The sequence below is a fragment of the Haliotis asinina genome, chromosome 14 (assembly GCF_037392515.1).
Source record: "Haliotis asinina isolate JCU_RB_2024 chromosome 14, JCU_Hal_asi_v2, whole genome shotgun sequence".
NCBI classification, from domain to species: Eukaryota; Metazoa; Mollusca; class Gastropoda; order Lepetellida; family Haliotidae; genus Haliotis; species Haliotis asinina.
In genome coordinates this window covers 29,492,209-29,512,273 of record NC_090293.1, presented here as the reverse complement: position 1 = coordinate 29,512,273, position 20,065 = coordinate 29,492,209, and the positions used below count along the sequence as shown (strand labels likewise).

General features: G+C 40.0%; 1 protein-coding gene across 1 annotated transcript; it reads left to right on the top strand.

The window, feature by feature from the left end:
* The first annotated feature begins 2,083 nt into the window (after positions 1-2,083).
* LOC137261456 (arylsulfatase I-like) lies at positions 2,084-19,746 on the top strand. The gene is made up of 14 exons (XM_067799206.1): positions 2,084-2,241; positions 6,570-6,681; positions 7,576-7,627; positions 8,668-8,771; positions 9,706-9,812; positions 10,770-10,834; positions 11,529-11,630; positions 13,410-13,473; positions 14,290-14,387; positions 15,867-16,006; positions 16,695-16,753; positions 17,586-17,697; positions 18,221-18,363; positions 19,294-19,746. Exons 1-14 carry the CDS (start codon positions 2,109-2,111, stop codon positions 19,476-19,478), a joined length of 1,476 nt encoding a protein of 491 aa, XP_067655307.1. The 5' UTR covers positions 2,084-2,108; the 3' UTR covers positions 19,479-19,746.
* Positions 19,747-20,065: the final 319 nt, after the last annotated feature.

Here is a 20,065-nt window from a genome sequence, read left to right as displayed (position 1 = left end):
TAAAACATTTTTCACATAAGTAGTTATTACACACGGGGTAGGAAATGTGAGAGCACAACCAAGTCAAGAAATGGGTTTATACCTTTAATGACGGAGGTATTAAATTTTGACATGAACAATATTTTTCGAACCGAAGCGAGGAAAGTACGTTGCCAACCTTCGCTCGCTTCGCTACAGTTTGCCTGTGCCCGACCAGAGTCAAAACTCTAACAAATAACCCAAAGACAATGAAACGAAACAAAAAAATGCCTCCAAGGACCAATCTACGTCAAAAGACCCCAGTGACGAATAGACCGAGACTAAGGCAGGTTTTCCCGTTCCCATCTACCTAGGCAATGTGTTGTTATCGTTACTGGCCTCCATCGACCATCACATTCCTAATCCTCTTTTCTACTGTACAAACATCTCCTCACACTTGTATAATGCTTCTCTATCCTTATTCTGCTCATCACTTGGTTGATAACGGTGTTAGAACTGTGGCAATGCACTAATTATCGTATAGTTCTTGCCACGAATATCACTTTCATTCTCAAGAGTTTGCTAATATTGAAATGTTGCTTTCATTATCCTTCGTGTCATTGATCAAGCTGATGTAAAGCACTTTGCAAAGATTAGTAAGGTAGTGCAAAAAGGCAGTATTTTACGTTTGAATATTGAAATAGGATCATATAGCATTTGAAATGTTGTTTTACCTGTCATGTAACACCTTAATAAAATATTTCTGTCATAAGCCATATACCATTGAAAGGGTATACGTCTACTCACGCTGTTGTTTCCTGCACCGGTACATGTTTGAATGAGTGCTGTATAGACATTCGGACACCAGCTGTAAAAACAAACTGCAATAAATGAGAATCTAATTGATGCCATGTACCATTGTGTCACGGTCATGTGACAGGCTAAAAAGGTAATTTGAATTCAACACAAGAGCTTAAAACAAGCCGCAATTAAGCTGATGTAATTATCCTGCCATGGTCACATTAGAAAAATCGTTTTTTGGTTTGTCCAATCAGTTACTATTAGTAAAAATATCTGTTCTATGTCAACCAACTAAAAGTGTAATTGACAGATTTATATCGCATGTATATGTTTGGGTCAATCGCAAAGAATTCAAACATTGATCAGTGATGTTTCGACTATAAAAAGAGATCGTATCACCATACCTGACCTCACAATAAATATTGAAGGTTCTCCTTGATCAATGACTTATTTAATTCTATGGTATATTTTACTTGTAATGATTTACAATTTGTTATCCCATAACGAAACGGGCAACAGAACCCACACCGAAACGTCACAGTTAATTGCAGTAAAGAAGTTGTTCACAATATATTGTCTTCTTACTTTAAAACGCCAATCGTGTTGATCAAGTAGCGAATGTGTAACAGGCTGCCACTTTGAGAGATAACACCAATGGCCTTTCCTCTGATCCGGTTCAGGGAAAGGGACAACACCCCACCCCACCCATGCACCTACTTCCACCATCACCACTAATCATAATACTTTACGCTGTACAGTGTGATTGTCGGATAACAGCCCCGTCATAAATAGGTGACGGACATAAAACCCTGGGATAAAATGCCTACGCATCCTGTTAATTAAGTGATTCACATCTTTATGGGTGTCATTACTTTCAATCATTATTGTTATTCGTTATTCGTTGTTTAATTTCGTTGAGTCACTGTCATCTCTTCATCATCGATATCCACATCGCCATCGTCGTCGTCATCATCATCATCATATGGGGTAGCCTAGTGGTTCGGTCGTCAAGCCGAAGGTGCTTAACGTCGTAACGTTGTTGTGAAGTAAATAAACGTCATCAACAGAAAGTCACCGGTAGGTATGTTTGTATTACGTATGTTCAATGATTTTGTTTTTAGACAGAACCCGCTTCCTATTGTCATAGTTTGAAGTTTACAAAGACTCTATCAATTTGTCCTCGGGTCCCTTTTAACAGTTGTTCAAATCTTTTCCATCACCATCATCCCACTGACACTCATTTCATGTCTACTTATTCGATAACAATCACACATCTGTCACACGGTCTGGTGAGCTAATAACTACTCTCTGGATCTAGTTCGCCTAGTTCGCCTGCAGCATATATAAGAATGTTTTCCCAGCGAAGGAGTCACCACAGTATGGCGACCATGTTGAAGCTCTGTTGGCTCGCTGTTTGCGCCGTAGTGAGCGTACGCTCAACTAATCCACCCCACATTGTATTGATCGTTGCTGATGATCTGGGTGAGTATAATTTTAAAACATATTGTATACCATTCAAAAAGAGAGAAATTGGATTGGCAAACAAGCTTTCATGACACATATTAATGCCGTACCATAATACGGGTGGAGGGTGAGTATATGTAGAGATACCCGTATACAATAATGCATAGTGTACAGTGTCGCGATACTTGACAGATATAATATAAAAATAGCTAGTAAAATATGTATGTAATCATAAAGAAGTTACAGTTGCAACGCCCTACTCTGTAAATGTAAGATTGGTGTGTCGTCTGTAGATGATTAAACATTAGTTAAGGGTTTGGTATGTTCATTATAAACTCATCGAACTGTTAAACCTTCCCAGATCTAATTCCCTTGGGATAACACATATGTGTACGATATCAGTTGTAAATGTTGGGGACGGTGGGGTAGCCTAATTCGTAGAGTGTTCGCTTGTCACGCCGAAGACCCGATTCTCGATATGGGTACAATTTGTGAAGTTGATTTCTAGTGTCCCCCGCATTAATATTGCTAAAAGCGGAGTAAAATCACGATTGGCTGTCGACCCAGATTCCACTTGGAGAAAGTGGAAAATAGTGGGGCAGTTTTCTGAATAAATGACTGAAACACAATGATGACACGTAGCTACGTGTGCACAAAAAGGAATACCCCACAGGTGCTGTGTACAACAAGGCGACTGCCAGTATGGATACTCCACAGTCGATCGAGTAGCCTTCGGAATCTTTATATAACAAACCTTTTCAAGGTATAAGTTCAAACGGAATGCGCGAATGTTAACCTTCGCGATTTGGTAAGCTATGTTCTGATCATTTCAAAAGGTTAGTTGTTAGTTCTGTAGCTACAAGAAAGTTTAAGTACTGTTCTGTGCTACAATGTAATTTTAGTGAAGTTCTGTAGCTACAACCAAGTTTAGTGAAGTTCTGTAGGTACAACATAGTTTAAAAGAAGTTCTGTTGCTACAACATAGTCTAAGTGAAGTTCTGTAGCTACAGGAAGGTCTAAGTGAAGTTCTGTAGCTACAACATAGTTTAAGAGAAGTTCTGTAGCTACAACATAGTTTAAGTGAAGTTCTGTAGCTACAACATAGTTTAAGGGAAGTTCTGTAGCTACAGGAAAGTCTAAGTGAAGTTCTGTAGCTACAACATAGTTTAAGAGAAGTTCTGTAGCTACAACATAGTTTAAGTGAAGTTCTGTAGCTACAACATAGTTTAAGGGAAGTTCTGTAGCTACAGCAAAGTTTAAGTGAAATTCTGTAGCAACGAGAAAGTTTAAGTGAAGTTCTGTAGCTACAACATAGTCTAAGTGAAGGTCTGTAGCTACAACGTAGTTTAAGTGAATCTACGCCCTACGCAATTCATGACCAATCACAAGTTACGATACCGTGGCGTTTTTGAGAGATGCCGAACTGACATAGCAAAAATCATGTGTGAGACGTGTTTTTCTATATAATTGTAGCCACTCTTTTGCTGTCAGCGGTGTTTTGCTTGACTCACGTTTGAGATACACCCAGTAGTCAGACGATGTTCGTCCGAGAGTTTGGAGACACGTAAACACTACATCTGTACCTAGGAACATTCATCCTGTTGTTCGCTTATGTGGAGACTACAAGAAAGTTTAAGTGAAGTTCTGTAGCTACAGGAAAGTTTAAGTGAAGTTCCGTAGCTACAGCAAAGTTTAAGTGAAGTTCTGTAGCTACAAGAAAGTCTAAGTGAAGTTCTGTAGCTACAACATAGTCTAAGTGAAGGTCTGTAGCTACAACGTAGTTTAAGTGAATCTACGCCCTACGCAATTCATGACCAATCACAAGTTAGGATACCGTGGTGTACTTGAGAGATGCCGAACCTACATAGCAAAAATCATGTGTAAGACGTGTTTTTCTATAATAATTGTAGCCACTCTTTTGCTGTCAGCGGTGTTTTGCTTGACTCACGTTTGAGATACACCCAATAGTCAGACGATGTTCGTCCGAGAGTTTGGAGACACGTAAACACTACATCTGTACCTAGGAACATTCATCCTGTTGTTCGCTTATGTGGAGGCGCAGTAATGTGGCGAGGCCACATGGTTGGCCTAAACGGGCAGCGAGATTTAGCACTATTTCATCATGTGGTGAGAGTGAGGTGGCAAGGATCGTCAACGTTCATCCCAACACAATAACTCGATTGTGGGATTCGACAAATGACCGCCCAAGATCAGGAAGACCTAAAGTCACCAAACCTGACGAAGATCGGTACATCCGGGTAACCCACCTACGTGTCCGCCATCGTACCGCCCGGGACACAGCGCAAGAACAGTTTGGAGCCCGAAGAGTGTCCGATCAGACAGCCAGGAACCGTCTCCGAGTAGTGGGAATATGTGCCAAACGTCCAAAATATGCTCCCTCCTTGACACGACTACATCGACGACGACGAGTGAGATGGTGTAACCATGGAACCTGGCAAACTGGGGGCACATATGGGTTAGCGATGAATCCCGGTATCTCCTCAGGCGACGTGATGATAGAGGCCGTGTCTACAGACGACGTCATGAACGTTTTGCTCCTAACTGCATCACACAGGTGGAGAGATTCGGTGGTGAGAGTGTTGTGTGTGTGTGCCTGTGTGTCTGTGTGTCTGTCTGTGTCTGTCTGTCTGTGCCTGTCTCTGTCTGTGTGTTTTGGAGGGAAGGATCTCATACACCCGCAGATCGGAACTCGTGCTTGTCCAAGACAACCTGGAGGTGGTCATACGAGGTACTTTAACACCACCTCGTGGACAGCAGTAATGACTGTGATGACTGTTATTCACATGAAATATGGACAAGACAGCAATGCATTGCTCCACAAAATTTCAGTTTGTTTTCCGCTGATTTACACGTCCTTGAATAACACCAAATTTTCACTGATATTTGGGTTTTGCGTTTCTTATTTTGAAGACACATTCAGCCCTTCTTGGAAAATGAAAGTTCTGACACCTTAGGGTAAGCTTTTTTTTATCTTATCTTCATGATTACACTGAGTTCCATGTCTATAGTTTTCGATATTCAACAAAACCACCGGGACCACATTGTAGGTAATAGAGGCAAATAGTAACGACAGGTTCAGTGAAGTGCAGATCAATAAAGATAAGGAAAGGAGTGACATAGTTGTGTACATTTAATGTTAGCTCCCCCCGTGTTTAAGTGACATTTTGAAAAGCCTCCAGACAACACAACGTGTTGACGCAGATGCACTTGAATGCACAGAGACTCTGTGTATTTAATGACACCCTCATTTCCAAATTATTGGCCAAGAATTGTTTACACGGGATACACGACTAGACACATAAATGAAGTAAAGATATGTGGAATCCGGTACGTCAAGCCGTGTCCTATAGAACTGGTGGTAAAACTGAGATTGGGTTTATTGCCCATTACAAATGCATTCCAACAGTATCTCAGTCTATGGAGTCAATATGACGTCTTTCGTATTTTGAGTAAACATAAGGTCAAAGGATGCATAACTGTGGCCTTCTAATGTTTAAACATTTAAACAAGACCGAATGGGTGTGGCTTGGTATTTTAGTGAGGTAGATAAAGCCTAACCTGGAACCAGCCTGTTCACACACACACACACACACACACACACACACACACACACACACACACACACACACACACACACACACACACACACACACACACACACATATACGAGTTAATTGGCAATGAGTTGGCAATAATGCTTTATGCCGCATTTGACATTTGTCAATCTTATTACTGTAGGATATATATATATATATATATACACACACACACATACACACACATACATACATACATACACAATATATATATATATATATATATATATATATATATATATATATATATAAAGCTCGCCAATGGATCGCAAAATACAGTTTTTATCCCTAATAATAATATTAATGATTAATGATACGGAAACATACTCAGCTAATAATCTCTATGTAACAGCACCCGATCATTTCATTCATGACATAAGACAAAGGCTAAAGGATATATACATGCATATTCAAAAGTGCTAGTGTTCAGTATGTTTACACAACACGTTAAATCATTACTCATGTTTCAAATCATCTATTCGTACAGAAAAATATTTTTTACATATTAATATTAAGAAATTCGGAACAGCACTAGCCCGTTTCAGATGTAGTTCTTATGATATTCTGATAGATAAAGGTAGACATTTAGGAATATCAAGAGAAAACCGATTGTATATAACTTGTACTTTTCAGGAGGTAGCAAATGAATTCCATTCCTGGCTTGTTTGTACTGTGTGCAAATATCAGAAAGGAACGCACAAAGAAATAATTCTGCTTTTTTATTTGAAGGTTGGAATGACGTCAGCTGGAACAATAACGACATCAAGACCCCAAACCTGCAGGATCTGGCAAACAATGGCGTCATCCTCAATTCATCCTACGTCATGCCCGTGTGCTCTCCGTAAGTTGCCCTAGTCAAATTAAATTAAATTAACACAAGTCAAATTAAATTAAATCACATTTTAAACAAAACAAAAGATTTCTGTATATAGAAAACATTCATAATGTCTATTGTGTACAATATGAGGAGTGAACGCCGAAGTTACATATGACGATACTCAATATTTAAATAAATGAATGAATGAATGAATAAACTGGTTACTATGATTATTTCGATGACTATCCATCTTGTATAAATGATGGTTATTACCGGGCTTAAGGATGTACATTGAAGGAATACAAGGACTGATCACATCGGCGTCAGTTTCTTGCGTCCTTTGCGCATGTTATCGGGATGGGCGGACAACATTAACAATCATATAGGGTAAAATTGTGAACATATACATTTTAGGTTCAAAAACACGTTGGGTGTGTTCAATGTTCTGGGACCAATAACAAGACCTTCCCTATGAGAGCTGCAACTCTTCGGTTCGATTCAAATCAAATCCGACACCTAATTTATATATTTCCACACATTAACTTTTGAAATTTTTATTTCATATAGGTACTTATATCGTTTTTTTCATATTTTTCGTTCATGTACTTTTATGATCTGCACTCTGAGAGTACTCAGTATGACTTTTGATTTTTTTACTTTATCACATATTAACACGGGGACAAGAAAGAAAGTTTTGAAATGGTTACATATTTCACGTTCCTGATTCCGTAGTCAAATCACGGAAAAGGTTTTCAGCGTGACATATTTTGTTTAATAAACTCTGGATTTAAATGAAACGAGGTTCAATCAAGGCCTTATGAATCCTCACCACCATCGTCGTGGTAAGTGTTTGTTTACTTCTCACCTGAGACTGCTGATATGCCAGTGTTGGTTATCCGGTAATCTGCGATGTTTCAGAACACGGGGTGCCCTTCTCACTGGCTACTACCCGTATCACCTTGGACTACAGGTAGGTTAGAAACAAACAGGGCCTCCTTTCACAAAGCACTAATGTGATCGTAAGTCACTGAGGTAACCTTAGTGCAATGTTAAGGTTAACCTTAATAAAGGTTTCTTCTTGAAAGCAGCCCCAGGGTGCCGTGCGATCTCCCGTATCTGAACTCAGACTTAAGGTAGTCTTAGCGCAAATGTTGTTCTGTACAATGGCACCTTTTTCTATAGTTAATTTGTAATCACATAATATATGACTTTTACTCAATCTTTGACACGTCATGTGAAATATGTCTGTAATGTAACGTACAAATAGTACTTTTGTTGGGTTGAGCCCAATTCGGGATCCGAACCCACACCCTAAGAGTCATTCACCAGAGAGTGTGATCCTAAATACACCATACGTCGTATCTGGCCACTTTCCAAATGGTATGGCGTATCTTGAAATAGAGCATAGTCATTCTTCCCCCCACCCACCTCACCCCATACAACACCTGTCAACCAAGTCAGCGAGTCTGACCACCCGATCCCGTTAGTTGCCCCACGTATGTGTTTCTGAAGACCAATTTTAACCAGGATTTTCACGGGTTCTACGGAAATGAGCGATGTTACGCAAACACAGGGACGTGGTGGGTATGATCTGACATTGGTACACAAATCTGTCGTGGCACAGGTCCTATACCTTAACTCAGCCATGACGCAATTGGCCCCTCGTTAGCTTTGTGAAATCATAGGGAATACGAACTTTTTTCTCATCCTTAGATTCTACACTACACCAAATGTGTTCCCATAGAATTTTATAATAACCCTATATTTTTTTAAAAAAAAGATATCCAAGCTATCAACATCCACTCCAGTCTGGCCTTTAAACTACAATAAAACACAAATTCTGTTCAACTTGTCTGGCGATTTCCGAGCCTTTCAAGTGACCTTTAAACACTGGTCTTGTCCCGGAACAACAAGAGTTGCTCACGAATGAGACTACGGGGTATACCTAACATGTAAACATTACGTAACCCAGTAACATTTGATCGTGATGTTTTTTGTGTGTTTTTTCAGCATGGGATCATCCAGGGTAACACACCAACATTTTTGACAACAAAAAAGAGTACCCTGTCAGAGAAACTGCACGAAAACGGCTACACCACACACATGGTCGGCAAGTAGGTGGATTGGCTGAAAATCAGTCACATTTACATTATATTTTATGCGAGAAACCTGAGAAAAAATAATGGATGTAACCGATCGTAAGTAAATTTGGTTCAACGTTGTATGAAACTGTATTTCATGTAACAGTTCTATATGGGAAGTGATGCAGGTCCCAGACGTTTACCCCCTAGCGAAGTTCAAGGACAATAGGGAGAAGTGCCACTTCCTATACACAGTTGGTTCCCTGTTACGCCATTCGTAACTACTTGCTACTTACCGTGACCTACTTTCAGGAATGACACGAGTAGCTACGAATGAGTTTGCGCGCGCCAATTTGCGATAAACGAGACGGGGCCCGGCTTACTTTCGGTACCAGGTTTCCGGTGACATGTGCATATTCAAGAACCAGTTCTGGTTCCAAATTGCGCGACTTTACTAGACCGGACCAAGTGTACAACCACGTTTGACAGTCGTAAGCTGGCTAATTTGGGGATGGTTAGATAGGAAATTTGGCATTCCTGTCAGGAGTGTTGGGTCCTTAGTTTAATCTGATAATATTGATGCCATTCGAAAAGGTATGAAACCGTTTGTCACAGGATGTGCCCTGACCTACTTAGGGGCCCTATAGGCGCTGACAAACCCAGTAACAGTTCAAACTGATATTCGAGCCCGCAGTCTGGGAGGTTTTATCACGCTGAAGGGCCGCAACTCTCCACATCGAACTAGCAAAAAAAAACATATTGTTGCCCTTCTCTGGTACAGTGGCTTCGAATCCCAGATGAGATTCAACCAAACAAATGTACAGAATCTGTAATTTACTGAATCAATTATAACATATGTCAGTTACATGGCTTTCTGTGCCGCGCAAGTTCGTTATTTTGAATAAATCAGAAGCAAAACCAGACTTTCTTTTACCGTGAATGGCTCACTCCATTGTCTCCTTTCAAGGTGGCACTTGGGTATGTGCAACTGGACCTACACCCCCACGTCTCGAGGGTTCGACTCTTTCGGTGGGATTCTCGGTGGTGCGGCCGGACATTACGACTATATGAGCGGTAATAAGAGACACAAAACATTATTATCTCTTATCATTAACGCCTACAGATCGGGATTTGTAGAGAATATCAACCGAGAGTCTTTTCATATCAAATATTTCACCACGATAAATTTATAAATTTTCACTTTGATCAACGAGGACTAGCACACTGTGAGATTTTGTTTAATAGTTGAGTGGAACGTGGTTTTCTTTCTTTCTTTCTTTCTCCAGACTACTATAAAGATAATCACACAATGGCACACATCTCAATAAAAGGGAGATATGAATGTCTTTCGGGCAAAAAAACAGGACTAGCGCGGTGACATTTTGTTTTACGGTTGAGGGGTAAACATCTACGGTGATGGTTTACGAACAATTTCAATACAATCTTGTTCAGATTACTACAAAGATAATCAACCAAGGATATAGATCTCAGTAAAAGGGAACCTTAAGTACATGTGAATCTGTTTCCGACAAAGGAACGGGACTATCACACCGTGGCATTTTGTTTAACGGTTGAGTGGAACATATGTGCTTATATTTTACCTATCTGCTTCAACAACAATGACTGACAGATGTCTCCGTTAATGTCACTTAATGCATACAGACTTACTGGAACTTAGTAAATGGGATAAACGAGAACATCTGCAGGTGGTAATATGTCTATTTATCCAAGGGCGTGTTCTAATGGATAGCTACACGAGCTCATTAATGGCAGTAATTGTTTGGTGAAATGAACATCTAATATACGGACATGTTTCTTATCCTTCTGTGTCACGGTCTTCACAATGGGTCTTTGTTCCACGGCCTTTGGCCCTGTGTTATAGTCATTCACATTGTACATGCTTCTCGATAATACATGTGTTGTACTTATATACGTGTATTCACTTTCTCGAACCTAGGACTTTCGGCATGACGAAACCACACTGTTACCATGATTTGGTGATATAGAAATATATTTTTCATTGTATTCCAGGTAAAGGCTTTGACTTCTACATCGATAGACAAGCCAATCGTTCTTTCACTGGCCATCACTCTACGGTGAGCAAACATTACAGCATCACCCATTCCGGAAGCAGTGGTTGCTCTTTCCATTGTCCGATTTGTCGATGAGTGTGGCGTAAAGCAAAACTCACAATAAACCTTGTTCGATGACGTAGTGCATCCACGTGCAACAGAAAGTCACAATACTCCATCGTGCCATTTGCAAAACGACAAAAAATATCCTACGATTTGTATTACTGTAGCGCTTGGTCTAATGAAATAACCACCGTTGACACCACGAGCAAAAAAAGGTCACGTGAGTCTTATCGGATTTTGCATAATGGTCGAAGCTGTGCTATCAGAGACAGTTTTGCGATTGAAATGTAACTATAAATACTTTTCCATTACAAATTGGGTTAATGTTGTTTTCTGGTGACTCGTTACTAAAATTTTCAAGCATTCTCCTTTAAGTACCTGTCCATAGGAACGGGTAGCGATTCTATGTTCATGAGCCCGAACACGCCATACGTTTTGAATATTGATTAGGACATTAATTTGTGAGAACAATGTACAAAATATAACATAATTCTCTGCAGTCTGTGCATGTGTTGCGTGAGTGACTAATGCACTAGACATGTGTTTGACTTTACAATTTTACCAGTAGTAGTAGTAGTAGTAGTAGCAGTAGTAGTAGTAGTAGTAGCAGTAGTAGTAGTAGTAGTAGTATAAAGCTGGTTCCTTATATTTGCAGGAGACGTATACTGACCTCGCCATACAGGCCATCAAAGGCCAGGATCCCAACACGCCAATGTTCCTGTACCTCGCCTACCAGGCCCCTCACACGCCTCTCGAGGTAAGTCCCAGCACACATAGTTACTGAATATTGTGTACATACACTGACCACTGGACACCTCTGAATACCGGACACCACGTGATGAATGAATGAATGAATGAATGAATGAATTATTTTAACTTCAATGAGAGTCATTTTAGAAGTAGTAAAGGAAGATGAAGTTCTATGGATAGTCAACTTCTTTATTGCAATGAGTGTGGCTTCTTTGATTGGCATTCTTGAAGTTGAGGGTATGAAGAACGGGGACAATTTGATGGATATTCAACTTCTCCATTCTTTTTAGGGGACATTTCGACACAGATTCTAATGTCTTTGTCAAGCAAGTGACAACGACATTAGAATGCTTGACAACGATCTGAGAATCTATGTCGAAACGTTGCTTATACAGAATAAAGAAGTTGTCCTCATTCTTCAATGAGTGCGGCTTTCCAGGGTCGGTACTGTTTATTTATGAAGTTTAATCCCTGTAGAAGTTCTAGTAGTTCTATAATTTTAATGAAGATACTGATGACTGGGACAAGGTGGACGATTTGGTTAAGGCGCCAGGTTATTGATCCAGCAATCAGTCCACTCAGCTGTGAATGGGTACCTCATTAGGATGGGAAAGCAACATAAACTCGGTGCGCCATTGAGCTGCCCGAGTTGTCTGTGGTTGTCCGCAGGGTCTATTCTCTTTTTGCATGTACTTTAAATTGGCTGTATAAGGGACTAGCTTGCACAATTTTAGTCTGTTAAAGACTAATCCACTCACCACGAAGATCACCAACTGACCACATTGACCAATTCATAATAGTCAGTTAACTCAGTCATTAAAAGTAATCAAATATAAGGTGGAGAATGGGGTTTAATTATTTCACAAGAAGTCATCCTACAATAGCAGAGACACGTGCTCACTTTGTTCCCAATTCCTTGGGTGGCCAGAGTTTAATATGCAATGGTTACAAGTTTAGAGTCATAACTATGCTCTATAGTTTCAGCTCACTATTTATGGTGATGAATTTTCTTATGTGGAGTGAATGTGAATGTAAATATATTATTGGACAAATATATAAATAAATTATACAACTGTATGTGTTTATGTATAATGCACAGTGCACTTAAATATGTATTTACGTATTTGCTGATTTCATCATATTTGTCGGATAATTCATATTTGTATATGTATATGCCTATTATGTAAAATGCAATATTAGTAAAATTATAAATGTCACCCTATTTTCAAATGAATCATATTCGTATATTTGCAGATACTATATAAGCAAGAAACAAAATGTGACAAACTTTACTGTTTACCTGCAAGTGTTGACATACTCATATCTCTACTGCAGACTATGACTTTAATCCCCAGACTGACATCCAATGGTTGAGGGGGAAACAAAGCGCCTTTGAGCGGATGACCTGGTTATTGGCACTGTATAAATATACATAAATAAAAATTATAATAAATATAAACTGATTACCGTAAATATTTTAATTACAGTTTATCATTTGATAAGTGTTAACACTCTGATTAGTGTACACACTGATTACACTTTATACTCTAATTACTGTACATATTTTAACTTCTGTACATTGTACACACTTTTTGATACGCATTGATTAACGGCATTGTACGAATTTCTTCACTCTAACTACCGTACACACTGCTTACTGTAGGGCCAATTATTGTAGTCTGTTTGACAGTGCTTGTGTTTTCATACTTATTATAATCTAATATTATACCTTTTGTTGAATATTTCGTGTGATTTCCGTGTTAATGACTTGCGTATTTTTTGGCAGACGGACCCTCAATATGAGACTGAATACAGCAACGTCGTCAACGACAAACGTCGTACTTTCAGCGGTAAGATACACATCGGGGTATAATTAGTGGACGGTCACAAGCGCAGTATTTCATTTAGCATAGTCTGATAGTTTAGTTTAATACTGCATTGGGTTAAGATCGGGTGTTGAGTCCAATATACATCTATCAGTCACTCATATCGTACGGGTAGTAGGAAGTGGATGAAACGCCACTTTAAACGGTATTTTAGCCATGTGACAATGGTGGTTGCGGGTGGAGTTATACCACCGCAGGCTGAACAGCCTGCCTAATGCCTAATTCTTAACATCATATTTGCTGCATTTGGTGTGCAATGTATTATATGTTCAAGTTACAAATTTTGTTAAGAAAACGTTGCCTTGAATTAAAAAAAAACATGGTGTCAGTTGTCAAAACTGATAGTGGTTGAATAGTATTGATAATCTAGATGTAATGGTTGTACGGAATGTAAAGTCTTATTGGCATGGATTAACGGAAGGGGAGGAAGGAAGCCAGTTTTTCACGCTTTGGTGGTCATGGGAAAGTCTAAACTTTTAAGGTAAATGTCGGTGAATTGTAGTCTGCCTGTGGGAACCCTCTTGGATGTGTTTTGGCGTTGGGCGTATGACCAGACCGCTATATTGTCTGACGGTCTGAAACCGCTAAAATGAATGTTCTAAAAACATCGTACGCTATACCGTAATATTTTATTACTGACTGTCATAACTATCAACTGGTAGTAGAGAGAACGTATATCTTTCTTTGTTGACCACAGACTTCCATGACTACGTAGATCAGGGATGGTTTCCTAATCTGAAGGTACTGTCACTCAACTCTAAGATAATCCCTCTGTTGCAGGCATGGTGACACAGATGGACAACTCCGTTGGCCGGATAAGGGCAGTTTTGGAAGAAAGGGGATTTATGGACAATCTGGTGCTGGTGTTTACTTCAGACGTACGTATGCTCAGAAAGTTAGAGTGAGTGAATTTAATGTTACGCCGCTCTTAGCGTTTTTTCAGCAATATCACTGCGGGGAACGCCAGCTATGGGCTTCACTCATTCACGTAAGACCATACTCACTCATTCGTTCACTGTATAACCATAAAGGATGTTGGCGAAATCCATTAGCACAGGGTGATGCCCACATTCATATACGTATCTAAGAATCTTGGTGTAAATAACGTGTTCTGTCATTTTGGAGATTCATGCACTCTTAAACATGCACCGATTAATAATCGTCATAAAGTTTGTGGTTTGGAGATGACCATCCGATTAGGGATGGAATGGGGAGTCCAATAAGTGAATGGGTTTAGTCTTATTAGACATATTCTAGAAATATAGCGGACCAGACAATCCGGTGATCAACATCACTGACATCGTATACGCAACTGGGATACGATGACATGTGTCAAACAAGTCAGTGAGCCTGACGACCTGATCCCGTTAGTCACCTCTTACGACAAGCATAGGTTATCGAAGATCAATATTCTAACCTGAATCTTCACGCGTCGCCTTGCTTGGACTTATTACTGAGGCGTACCGTTGAAATCAAGCTTGACATCACTCCGTATTTATATGACACCGTTAACAATGCTAAACTAATCATTTTCTCGAGAAACCTTGTAAAATAACAGTTGTTTTGACGTTGTTCATATGTACTAATGGGTTATAAATAACCCCATCTCGATACCCCGTATTTCAGCGTTACTCATCACTGACTCCTAAACTAGTTGCTTCAAGATGACAGTGCAATATGTGGAAGTTTAAAATAGACATTGTCGGGTTGTCACCCTAGACAGCCACGACGGATCAAAATTAACCAGAGCTTGACCAGGTGATAAAAACATCTCTGCCTTTCCACACGGCTGAACCATAGCATAAACTAAACTCTCAATCTGCAGTTACGTCAGGTGACTTGTAGGCATGATGATACCGCCCCAAGATGAAGGTCGATGTAAGCCGTTCAGAGGATACACAACACAAAATGCCCTATAGACATCTATAAGAACCTTATATGTTTTAAAAATACCCAGGCTATCAAAACCCATACCATATACGTGGGGTCCGCCTGGCCTTTAAACAATTAAGCACAATTTCTGGTCAACTTGTAGGGCGATTTTTCCGAGCACAGGCAGCTGAGCACATCAGCCTCAGTTCCGCATCAAATGTCACACATAAGTATAAGTCCTGGTGGTAAAAATGACAACACCAAACACTTAAAATTGTGGTTAGTTTTATTTACTTAATGGAACTGCTTTTAAAAACACATAAACATCTTACTCTGTTTCATCCAATCACAGCTGTCACAAGTCTGTCGCATCATTTGTACATACGGTACTCGCTCAGGGAGCATGTCATTCTGAATTAGTGTAATTGAACTGAGTCGAGTGAGCAAATGTAAGTATTATATGAGTGTCGTTTTTCGTATCACAGAATGGAGGGGACGTTGACAACGGCGGCAACAACTACCCCCTGAGGGGTGCCAAGGGTACATACTGGGAAGGAGGGGTGAGGACACCGGCTTTTGTCTACAGTAAGACGCACCTTGACATCACAGGATACACCCAATCAGGGTGGGTACTAGCCCTCGTCTCGTACTGAGAGGATTAGTCCACAAATAAAAGATAGTCATCAAGTCAAAATGGCGGGAAGACTTACATGGCCTAAATTTGTCATACAAATTCCCGTTCTTCACACATCAGATGTACGTGATGATTAAGCTAAATCCGAAAAACAAATGAATAATTATCCAATTTTGCAACAGAGCGTTTTCTGCCTCACGTGATTAACATGACAGAAATTCACAAAGGAACGTATACTCAGACAGCTAGAGCGTATACTCAGATAGTTAGATCGAGTGAGTTTAGTGTTAGTCCGCTCTTTGAAATATTCCAGCAATATCACTCCGGGAACACCAGATACCTGCGGTAGTTCATCTTTACCCGTTTCCACGAGAGTTTCGATGATCATTTAATAAATGTCAAGGGCAAAGGGGGTGGGGCGCACCCCTGAATCCTCCCACACTGGATCCTCCCACACTGGATCCCCGCTCATATGATTCATGTGTAAAGTTTCATATTTCAAGAAAAATGATCAGTGCATTCAGATTTTGTGCTTTTGGTTCAAATTTACTAGAATAAATGAAACAAAAAAAAAACGACTGCCAAAACAAAACGACGCTTTAAGACCCAAGTTCGCTATACGTTTTGGTAGTTGTACTTACACCACCACTCACTGAATTCTTTTATGATTCCTACACAGGATGGTGCATGCTGTAGACTGGTACCCAACGCTCCTGGAAGTTGCGGGGGTGTCGCAAAGTAAGTACACAGATATGTCAAAGTGGATCTTAAAACATTTCATCAAACATCATTAAACCTTGACGACGACATGTCGCTACAATAGAAATCTTTTCTTGGCTGTAAGCTCATCTCAAATGGCCATGATCAGGCAACAATAGTTAAACCACATACGAAATTTTCAAGCTGTTAAACTTGGATCGTGAATGTTTCAAACTATAAGGGTTTCACCCAATATCAGCCATATGAGGGTCTTGTGTATTACAATTATGCGTTGAATTGGAGTTTATATGTTAACTTAGGCGATTGATAAAGGGTTTATCCATTACATTAGCCTGTGACGAAGTCATTTAACTAACGCTTTCACAGGTTAGATTATCCAATGACGAATTTATCATTTGACTAAAGCGTTTAACCATTACATTATCAAATTACGAATTTCTTATGGGACTAAAACGCTATCTATTACACTAGCCATATGCCTCTAACTCTCTCTAACGCTTCAGATATCATGGTGCATAAACCTTGCTACCGGGTATTCACCAGAAATCTAGGCTCTAGAAACGTGATTCTGAACGCGAACACATTTAAGAGACGTTAGTAAGGCCGAGTTGATGTTGCCCAGAATTTGCTAGTTCTTTATATACTCTATCAATCATTTCCCGTTTATTACGTAACTATATATGCTGAACAGCAAGAGAAAGTTAACTCTGGCTTTTTGTCAAGTTATTAAATAGAAGACATAAACATCAACGCTTACTTTTATGAGATTTCATTTTTTCGAAACTTCCGTTTCTATTGCGGTTCAATATATACCATCGGACTGCAACGTCATTTCTGCTCCGTGTTTCAGACGACAACATCGACGGCGTAAGTCAGTGGGGTATGATCAAGAGCCAAGGTGCGTCAGCCCGGACAGAATTTGTCTACAACATTGACGAGGTTGATGGCACTTCAGCCATCAGGTCAGTGTCACAAGTGGGTGGTTGCCAGGGTTAAGGAGTTTCGCGTTTCGCGTGAGTTAATATTTTAAGCGACATCGGCAACATTTGAGCCATATCGTCACTACATCAAGTTACATATCAATGATAATTATGGGTAAAGTACGAAAACCCGGGCAGGACAAAATAAAAACTGGCCATGGGGTCGTACAATGCCTTTGCTACCAGAATGGACCCTACTTGGATTTACACCATCCCTTCAGCTGCGGGCGATTGTAGGAACAATTTAGCCGAATTTTGAAAGAACAGAAATACTACGTTTATAAAAAGCTGATAAGCTTAAGTTTTACCCGGAAAGTTTTGGGACTTACGTAACCACTCAGGAGAAAAATAACTTTACGATACTTTAACCCCTGTACTTAAAGGGAAAGTTGACTATTGGACAGTTGAAGTTGCGATTAATCTAACCCTCTACAAAACGCCGTAACTACAAGGGTACTCAACCGACCCTGTACAGGTTTCATGCATCTTCTTGCTGTTCTGACAGGGTCGGGCGCTACAAACTGACTGAAGGGAATCCTGGTGGCAAAAACGACATCTTCGACGTCCCCCTCACCAACAGACGCCGGCGAGCCGCCAAGAGAACACGAAAACGAACGACGGTCAAATATCGTCTTTTTGATATCGAAGGTAACCAAGACACCGTGCTTCCTCTATTAAATATTACCGGTCTCAAACTGGACATACTGAGTGTAATAACCTGTCTTCCTCACAAGTTGAATGTATATATATTATTTCATAATTCAGGCCACGGAGGTTCCAAGGCCTCCTTCATCCCTAGGTTTCCAGTTCAGAGACTGAAAACGTACATATTGAGATTTCTTAGATCAATATGGCGTCCCCTAAATGCACTGAGCCCCATAAGTAATTACAGCGTGTAGTCACATTGTTTATGTAATTTAAGTCAACACACATATTTCTGTCTTGTATATACTAATATGGGAAGAATCCCAAAGTAACGCTGGCCAGGGACGTTGTCTACCTAGTGGTGTGTATGCTCGTCAAGGCAAACACACGCACACTGTAGCGCAAATAGGGCTGCGCAACAGAGAAAGAAAATAACCAGTCTTCCTATGTTTGGCAACATGCTTCCCTCGCTTCAGTTGGAAAAATGTTAATATCAAAATAAAATATCGCCACCATCAAACGCAGACGCCCATTTCCTCACAGGGTTGCACTCCCAGACTTCCAACCTCATGCTTAATATTAACTCACGCAAAGTATATTTCTTTCAACATTTTATGCGCATCTCGTAGCACGTCAACTTGTTTCTAGTTACCCCTGCCAACTTCCGGTTCAACAAAGATTATTTGTGTAGCGAACTGTGAATAGAACCCACAAACAGGGAATTCATTGTGGTCATCGACCACACTTCTGCACTGCATACATCAATAGTCATGGCAAAGCTTAGTGTACTAGAGTACATTTCACCATGTTAACCGAACTCCATGTATATATGGGAGGTGGGTTCACCTCACAGACCGTGGTCCCATATCCAACATGGGTATAATGCGTTCTTTTGGTGTGTACAACAACACTCACTCACATTGTGTATTTCAGCCGATCCATCTGAAAAAACAGACTTGTCCAGGAAGATGTCTGATCTGGTCGACCAACTGAAGGACAAACTAGCTATCTTCAAGAGCTCATTCACCCCTGCCTACCTCCCAGCAGCTGAACCTAAAGGCAAACCGAGGCACTGGGGAGGAGTTTGGACGCCAGGCTGGTGTGCCGGCGACCAGTAATCGCCCAGCATTGACCACTACACAGGAGACGATGAGCAATCCTACCTATTAATGATGTATACGCTTAATAACTAACAACTATATTATACCGACATGGAAATGAAAATTACGTTTGCTGTCATGTTTACATGAAGCCGGTGCATAGTGCAGTTTCGAAAGTCATAATAAAACTATACATTCCCGTCAAAATAAACTTTTTTTAAATTCTTTTCAGACAAGATTTTGTTGATCAAGTGTTGAATAAACCATAACAGTCTTTTCAGACCTTTGATATTTTATCTTATTCTGTCCCTGGCACAAGAAAATTACTTTAAACATAGTGACACCTACAAATTAATTTAAGTTGATAGAGACATGACCAAGCATCTGTTAAAAGGCATACGCAAGATGGCTTATTCTAAAGAGAGGAACATGACATTTATAGGAAAGCCACTTATTCATTTCCGCACACAAAAAAACATGCAACGACATGTTGAAAAACATACAAATGAAAACACACACCATTCAAAAATGGTGACATGTTCAAACACATACAAAGGGACAGGCTACAATGGGGAAGAAACATTTTCTAACACATAGATGTATAA